Source organism: Emiliania huxleyi (assembly GCF_000372725.1).
Source record: "Emiliania huxleyi CCMP1516 chromosome Unknown EMIHUscaffold_1338, whole genome shotgun sequence".
Classification (NCBI taxonomy): domain Eukaryota; phylum Haptophyta; order Isochrysidales; family Noelaerhabdaceae; genus Emiliania; species Emiliania huxleyi.
Window position 1 is genome coordinate 1 of NW_005201250.1, and position 7,888 is coordinate 7,888.

At 63.7% G+C, this 7,888-nt stretch overlaps 3 protein-coding genes across 3 annotated transcripts; all 3 read left to right on the forward strand.

Annotated features, from left to right (window-relative positions):
- Positions 1-866: 866 nt before the first annotated feature.
- EMIHUDRAFT_460553 (hypothetical protein) lies at positions 867-2,098 on the forward strand (the record flags this gene model as incomplete). The annotated part of the gene is made up of 5 exons (XM_005788586.1): positions 867-1,008; positions 1,084-1,169; positions 1,243-1,326; positions 1,486-1,527; positions 1,868-2,098. Coding segments are annotated over exons 2-5 (366 nt in total), but the record flags the coding sequence as incomplete, so codon positions are not given.
- A 304-nt stretch (positions 2,099-2,402) lies between these two features.
- On the forward strand, positions 2,403-6,709 carry EMIHUDRAFT_460554 (hypothetical protein; the record flags this gene model as incomplete). The annotated part of the gene is made up of 4 exons (XM_005788587.1): positions 2,403-2,525; positions 2,740-2,769; positions 2,908-3,354; positions 6,645-6,709. The coding sequence occupies 3 exons, from the start codon at positions 2,403-2,405 to the stop codon at positions 3,106-3,108; spliced, it is 354 nt and encodes a 117-aa protein (XP_005788644.1). The 3' UTR covers positions 3,109-3,354; positions 6,645-6,709.
- A 252-nt stretch (positions 6,710-6,961) lies between these two features.
- On the forward strand, positions 6,962-7,333 carry EMIHUDRAFT_252427 (hypothetical protein; the record flags this gene model as incomplete). Its single annotated transcript, XM_005788588.1, has 1 exon — positions 6,962-7,333. The coding sequence occupies one exon, from the start codon at positions 6,962-6,964 to the stop codon at positions 7,331-7,333; it is 372 nt and encodes a 123-aa protein (XP_005788645.1).
- Between the last annotated feature and the right edge of the window lie 555 nt (positions 7,334-7,888).

Below are 7,888 nucleotides of genomic sequence, written 5' to 3' on the forward strand. Positions count from 1 at the left end.
ACACACACACACACACACACACACACGCACACGGACACACTGGGCCTTGCACTTTTAATACCGTGGGGCTCCTGTCTAGTCGCGAGGGATAGCCTGGCCCTTGCCCCACCGCCTTCTGTGTGTGGAGAAGCTCACGTTATCTCACCTTACCTAGGAACCTCAACAACTGCGGCAGCTACGACGTCTACATGGTCACGGTCACGAAGGTGTCGCCGCCGGCTCCACCCAGTGCCGCCGCCTGTTGGTACTCATTGATGAGTTCATCACAAATTGATTAGGTCTCGCCGCCACCACCCCCGCGGGCTCACCCTGGGAAGCCATGGTGGCAGAGGTACGGCCCAGCACAACCGCCCGTTCCAACGCCAGGCTACGGTCCGGCTTGGCTTTCGCCGCCGACTGTGAGGCCCTCCCCGCCACCCTCGCCACCCCCTTGGTGGGTGGCGGGAAGCGATGCCACCGTGGGCTTCCCTCCAGCCCCGCCTTGGGGGTACAATATCCCCGCCCCTCCGGCGCCTCCCGCCGCTCCTCCAGCGCCTCCGGCGCCTCCGGCGCCTCCAGCGCCTCGGGGTCCCGAGTACAAGAAGCACGGGCCCGCCTTCCCGTGGACGGAGGTGCCCTCGCTCGACGCGCTTCCCGCCCTGCTCCTCTCCGCCAGCGCCGTCTCACTCGTCGCCTCGATCCTGGTACCGCGAGCCTGAGAGCCCCTTGCCCTCGCCCGTCGTCCATCTCACTGATAGCGCCTATCGCTATCCACGCCCAAGGAAGCGATAGTCGCTCTCGCCCACGGAGGATCTCGGCTGCATCTCGGCGCCATATCTCGGCTGCACCTCGGCTGCACCTCGGCTGCACTTCGGCTGCATCTCGGCGCCATCTCGCCTGCCTCTCGCGCCATCGCCGAGGATCCGGATGGAGTCGCTACTGCGAGCTAGGTCCTCATCCACGGGGCTTCCCGTGCTTCTCCCGCCGATCGGCACGCCGGCTCGCTCCGCCGCGTCGCCGCAGCGCTCGGCCGAGCCCGCCTCTCCCCGCCGAACCTTCAGGGGACCTTCTTGGACTCTTCTCGTCCGCGGAACTTCCCCGTAGGCCGCCCGCTCGCGGCGCTCGCGGCGGGGCTGCACCTGGCGGGCGCGTGCGTCATCGCGGCTTCCGCGAGCAAAGCATGCGTCTGGGTGAGGGACCACCGCGCCCGGGAGACTTCCCCTGGACATGTCCGCGACACGTCCCTTGGCATGTCTCCCGTAGGTGGCGGACCATTCACGCGCCGGGGGCCATTGGGGACCAGCGCACCGCGCTTGGGCGCCGATGGACTTCCTGCCTGCCGCAGAGGCGCGCCCTGCACTCTGACTGCTGCCGTGCCAGCTCCTGCCTGCCTGTACAGCTGTGGGTTTGGACGTGCGCGGGCCGCACCTTGGCCGTGCGCCCCCCGCCAGCGTGTGTGCGTGTCGAGGCGCTCGCCTCACCGTACCCCTCGCCGCCTCGCCGTAGGACGCGTGCGGGCCCCTCCTGCCCAACTTTTGGTTCGGCCTCGTCCTGAGCGCCGCGGCGGCGACCGCCGCCGCGGTGCTCTCGCTCGCCGCCTCGCCGCGCGCCGCCACCGCCGTCGAAGCGGCCGCCGAGTACAAGTCGCGCAAGGTTTGCTCCGAGATGCAGCCGAGATGCAGCCGAGATAGCGGCCGCCGAGTTGCAAGATAGTCGTGAGCTCGCCCCACTGTTTAAGCCAAGGCTTTTGCCACACCGCCCTCCCCCCTTACGCGCACCGGGCCTTGCACTCAGTGCTGTGGGGCTCCGGCTTGGGACGCAGAGGCGAGGGACAGCCTTGCCCTTGCCCGGCGTGAGGAGAGGCGTGTCCTGTCCTGCTCCCCCTCAGGCGTGCAACCGGCTGCTCGTCCACCTGTCGGCCGCGCTGAGCATCCTCTTCTCCTTCGGCATGGTGGTCCTTGGCGGTCTCGCGCTCGCGAAGCTCGCCGGCGGCTTCTGGCTGTGCGACAAGGTCAGCTGGTTCGTGTCCGCCGCGCTCCTCTTCCTCTTCCCCGCCCTCTCCGCCGCGGGCGCCGGCCCTTCTCGCGGCCGGCGCGGCCAGCCCTTCGCGTCTGTGTGACGGCTCCCGTGCCTCTCCTGCTACAGGCGCCGCGCTGTCCCGCGCGACGGACCCGCGGCTGCTCGCGGGCCGGAAGGACCACCACTCTGCACCGCCGCCCGTCGTCACCGCGGACTACATCCTCAAGACGCGCCGCCCCGCCCCGCGGGCTTGCTCGCCCTGTGAGGGGGCACGGCGTCTCTTCACACACGCCTCTCATCTGTGAGCAGGTGCTTCGCCGCGGGGCTACTAGCGATCGGGGCGTTGGGCGCGCATGCCGCCTGCGCTTGGGTCCTGGCCCGCCCGAGGTCGGACTGAGAGGGTAATGGGCTCCTCAGGCTCGCTCGCCGCTTGCACCGTCCTCGTCGTCGCCTCCTCTGCGTGCGGCGACGGCAGGGACTTCATCGCCGCGATGCTGCTGCCGCTCGGGGCGGGGGCTCTGCTCTCCGTCTCTCGAGATCACCGAGATCGCCCGCGAGATGACCCGAGATTGCCCTGCAGGCGGGACTGCTCTCCGTCTCCGCTTCTGCCGCTCTCTGCGCACGGCTGGTCCACGGCGCGTGGGCTCGCGTCCAGGCGAGATGACCCGAGATCGCGCCCGAGATGAGCCGAGGTTGAGCCGAGATTACCCGAGATGACTCGGCGCGTGTGATCGCATCCAGGCGTCGGCGCAAGGCACAGATAATGAGCTGGTCGGCATCACCCGTGGCGGCAGCAGCGAGGCCCCGGAGATGACGGCCATGGAGATCAAGCTAGAGGCCCCTCTCGGCGCAGCAGCAGCAAACGCACCTCGCCGCTTTCTTGAACTGCTTCGCGCCTTCGCTGTCTAGGCCCTCTCGGCGCAGCAGCAAAAGCTGCTCGCCGCGTTGGAGGCCGCCGACCTCGCCAAGCAGGAGATCGCACCGGCACCGGCACCGGCCGATGGTCGGCGCCAGCCCAAAGCGGGCGACGCAGCCCCAAGCGAGGGAGGGAGCGCCGAAGCGCCGGCGCCGACCGCAGACGAGGTCGACGAGTCTGCCGTGCGCGTCTAGGCACACACACAGCACCAGGCCCATGTGCAATTCTGCCACGCTGGGTGCGAGAAGGTACTCTTTAAGCACGCCGCACGACCCGGAATGGTTGGTATGAAGCAGGTTCGTGCACGAAGGTACTAGAGAGCTCGTGTCGGTTTCTAGGATCGCCAGAGAATCTGTTGGTTGGCTGTTACAGTACGTCAGTATCCACCTGTGAGTGCTGTGTGCTCTATGTGGGTGGCGGGATGACCGGACTTTCTTGTGCCCAGTGTCGTGCGAAAAAAAAATTGCTTTCGAAGAAAAACGAGCACGCATATTCTCCCCCCTCCATTCTCTCCCCCTTGGCGTGGGCGCGCCTCACCCCCCAGCTCTCGGTATCGCGTACTGCACGAGGCTACCGTGGGCCCCGCCTGCGCGCTGGGGGTTCCCTGCCCTGTCGGGCCGCCTAGCTCTGAACCTGGGGTCGCTACCTAATGCGGGGCGAATGAGTGATGAAGTTAGTGCCTTGGTGTGCCCGTTCCCCGTTCTGGCTTCCCCTGGTCTCGCGACCATGAATGAGAGCTCTCACTCCCAGGGTACTCCCGCGTCTCTGGCTCCCTTATCCCCCCCCTCTTCCCCCCCCTTTCTCTCTCCGAGATGACCCGTGCTCTACGTGCCTAGGTTTGGTCTTCGGGGAGGGGGGATTGTCGGTGTGTCCTCGCGAGTTTTTCTCGCTGGGCGCCCAACAGCTTCGATTTCCCTCCTTAGCGCCCCGGGTAGAGCGTGGTCTCCCCTGGAGCCTGCCACGCCCGTTCTGTCTAAGCCCAGGGTTCAGCTTTCCAGTTGATCCTTATCGGACTGGTGAGTTCCTTCTAGCTGCCAGTGTGACGCCCCGGCAACATTGGCAGCGGTGCTACACACACTACGCCATCTTTCGTTTGAGTTTTAGGGGTGTTTTTTGTTAACCATTTTACGGGCTAGCGATGTCGCAGTACATGCGCACTAGTTTGGCAGCGATCACGTCCCCGTGGCATGCTAAGGGGGCGCATGCGCACACCAGCCCCACGCGTCTGCCTCGCAACATCAAGGAGAGGACTCTTCCCAGCATCTCTTTGCGCTGTTCTCCCGTGACTCGCGCTGTCCCGTCGTGGATACGGAGGGGGGGGGTGTAGTCTCTCGCCACCTCCAGCGGAGATCTCCCGTCTTCTAGAATCTCAGCAAACCCGTCGATCACGAGTCCTCTCTCTGCCTCTCCTCTCATGCCGAGGGGGTTGCCGAGGGGGGTGCCTCTCTGGATGGGTACTAGTGTGAGATCTGGATCTCGGGGTGGGAGTTGGTGCTTATTCAGCACCGTAACTAGTTGTCAGGCTGTGTTCTGCATGTCGGCGTCGGAGGAGGAGGGGGCCCCCTGGCGGGCTCGCTTGCGGCGGAGGATCTCGTCCCTCTTGCCATTCACCTCGTCCCTCGACGCCATGTTCTTCTTGCCGCGGTACACGCCGATGCAGGTGCACATGAGAAGCGTCTCGCTGCCGACGAGTCCCATCTGTGCACGCAGGGGGGGAGGGGTCGGAGTGTTTTTCTTTATTTGGGGGAGGGTGTTTTTCTTTTTTGGTTGGAGCTGCCTGCTGGAGGTGGATGATGCGGTCCTTGACGGGCTTGCAGTACGAGGTCCGCGGGGTCAGCTTGAGGCACTTGTCGCAAAAAATGGTCATGTTCTTGTCGGTGAAGCCGACCTTCCAGTCGTACCCGTTCTTGTCGACGAAGATCGTCCCGAGGTGGTTCAGCTTGATCTGCGGGATGCCCTTGGGGTTGGTGTTGAAGGCGTCCACAAAGGCGTTCTTCTGGAGCTGCATGCGGCGGTGGGTGTTGGGAGTGTGGTGAGTTGAGAAGGTAGAGGGGGGGGGGGGGTAGCGCAGAAAAAGAAACCGTTGCGGTAGGCCATCGCGATGCCGTAGTGCTCGCAGAGGACGTACAGCCCCTTATTCAGGGACTCGCTCATGGACCGGTAGGTCTCGCCTTGGCCTGGGGCGGTAACGCGTTCGAGGTACATCAGTGTCCCCTCCTCCGAGGATTTCGACTGGTCCATGGCCCACCGGACGGCGGGGGCGTACGCTCCCCGGATCTGCGGGAGGATCTCGACCATGAGCTTGGCGCCGCAGCCCGTCGTGATCATCTTGGAGGGCTTTGCGATGGCGATGGGGTCCTGCGCGAGGATTTGGTACTTTGTGAGTAGGGGATGGGTTCGGCCACTTGTGGGTATGGTGTGATTCGGCTGTTTGTGGGGTCTTAGTAGGTGAAGGGTATGGGCGTTCCTGTTTGACGCCGCCGCGGACGACGTGGATCTCGCAGTAGTACGTCTGGGAGGAAAGCTGCAGGGCCTCGCCTCCGAACGCCTTGATCACGTTCTTGCGCAGGTTGGCGATCCCGAGCGAGCAGCCGCGCGGCACCTTGAACTCGCTCACGAGCGCGTTGTGGACCTCGCCCTCGTCGATGGACCCGAGAAGGGCGCCTGGCTGGGGTGGTGCGGACAGGCGAAGGTGGAGGTCGTAGGGGTCGGGCTTGTTTCGGTCGATCTTGACGGAGACCGAGTCGTCCACGGCGTCGTCGACGTCGGCGACCGAGAAGACGATCGTGCCGCCGTCCGGGATGTCGTTGGGGTCCCCTGCGGGGAGGGGGGGGGGGAGGGGGGGGGGAGAGAGGGGGGTGAGGAGAGAAGAAAAGAAACCGAGGGGCAAATGATTTGGCTGTCCGCCTCCCAGGAACTTCTCGACGAAGTAGGAGTTGATCGTCGTCGTGGCCCCGATGGTGGCGATGGAGGAGGCCATGGACTCAAACGTAAATCCGTCCGGGAGGTCGCCGAGAAGGTAGAAAGTGGAGTTCCTGCCATGCTGTAGCGTGAGCTTGTGCTCGAACTCGTCGTGGCCCGCCTCGATGAACATCGCGGAGACGATCGTGGCGACGTGCTCGGCTTTGATGCCGTTGCCGGTCTTCATCACCAGCATCTTCTCCTTGAAGGGCGTGTCGGGGACGTCGAGATTCATGTCCTGACACAAGCAGGGTGGAAAGTATATGAGTTGCCAGGAGTGAGGCTTGTAGGAGAGCCGCGTGGCGCGGCGGTTCGGGGCTCGGTTTTGGGTGGCTGGACCTGGGTTCGAATCGGGCTCGCGGAGCGTCGCGGGCGCGTGGGTGCGTGGTGCGTGTGCCGTGCAGCAAGCGAGCGAGAGAGAGAGAGAGCAGGGCTTCTCTCTTTTGTCTCGCCGCGGCTGTTTTCCTCTACCGCGTGTCGGTCGTCATCTCGGGGTCTGTTCGGTGAGGGCATTGGCGGGCGTCGGGGTGTAGGTGGGCTCTGGTGGAGCTGTGTATTTGGTCTGTGCAGAGGCGCTTTTTGTCGTGTGCGCGGCACGCGTGCACTGCGGGCGCGCGCGCCTGGAAGGTGCCCGTCGGATAGGCGACGCCGGCCGTCTCGTCGGTGCGGGAGCGCTTCGGCGAGGTTGGTTCGCTGCGCGACATTGGGAAGGTGCCCGAAGGCAGGGAGGAGTTCTCCGCCTCGCGGAGCGAGACTTGAAGAAAACCTCCCCAGTGTCGTGCGAGGGAGCCAAAGAAAAATTCTTCCCCCGAGCTTTGTTGTAAATTTCTTTTTTTTGTATCGCGCGCCTTGCGGTGGGGCGCGGAAAAGAGGATAATTTTCTTCGTTCGTCGCCACATGGTGCTGCATTCTTCCCAGGTGTACCTGTGTTAGTGCCAGTGCGCGCCAGTCCCGCGCCCAGTGTAAAAGAAAGAAAACAGACAACCCTAGGGAGCGCTCAAAGAGTGTGTTTTAAAATTCTTCCACCAAGCGCAAGGCTAAGGAATTTGTAAGCCGTACGTCCATGTTGGTGCGCACACCACTCTCATGTTTGGCTCTTCTGTGGCTGCCTTCTTGGCTACCTTCTGGCTGCTCGCCTCGATGCTTCTCGACATCGGCACCACCTCAAACCTTTTCCGCGCGACGCTTACCCTCTTTATGCTTGCAACCTCCTATTTCCTGTCGTCGTACTCGCACCTGTCGTCGTACGCTTGCAAAACACGGGACGATCGGTGTCTGTCCATGCAGACCGAACTCGATGCTACAAAAAAGGACGCGGCGGAAGAACGCGTGTCCATGCAGGCCGAGCTTGACGCGGCAAAGAAGAATGCGGCGGAAGAACGCGTGTCCATGCAGGCCGAGCTCGACGCGGCAAAGAAGAATGCGGGGGGTCAAAAAGGGTTTAACGAAATAAAATAAAAGTTTTCAAAAGGGGCGCAAGTTACGCGGAAAGGGGGAGGGGGAGGGGTCGGAACCGCGGTCTGGCCGTTTGCCCTTCTTCGCCGTTCTCAGCAGTACGCGGCGGCTCAAGAACGTACCTCTCAGCATGAGTCCATGCAAGCCCTAAGAGCGGAGCTCGAGAAGACGGAGCTCGATAAGCTGCGCTGGCGGGACCTCGCGAATGATACAAAGAACAGGCTAAAGCACGAACGCGCCGCCTGCCACTGTGGCCGCGGCGCAAGCCAACAGACCACGTACCTATGGTGTATATCGATCGTTGTCGTCGTCGCCGCCGCTGCCGCGGTCGTCTTCAGTTAGAAATACGAGTTGGCTATGGGGCCACGAACGCTTTGCTTCCGCTGCCTCAACCAGTTTGTCTCGTGGTGTCGAATAACTTTTTATCCGCGAAGGTAGTTCGAGACCACTCTTTTTAGCCATCGCGTTGAGCATGGGGAGGGGTAGGGTTGGCCCGGGCGGCCCTGCGGACCGCCAGCTGAGGAGCGCACCGAAAAAAGCTGCCCCCCCCCCCCCCAA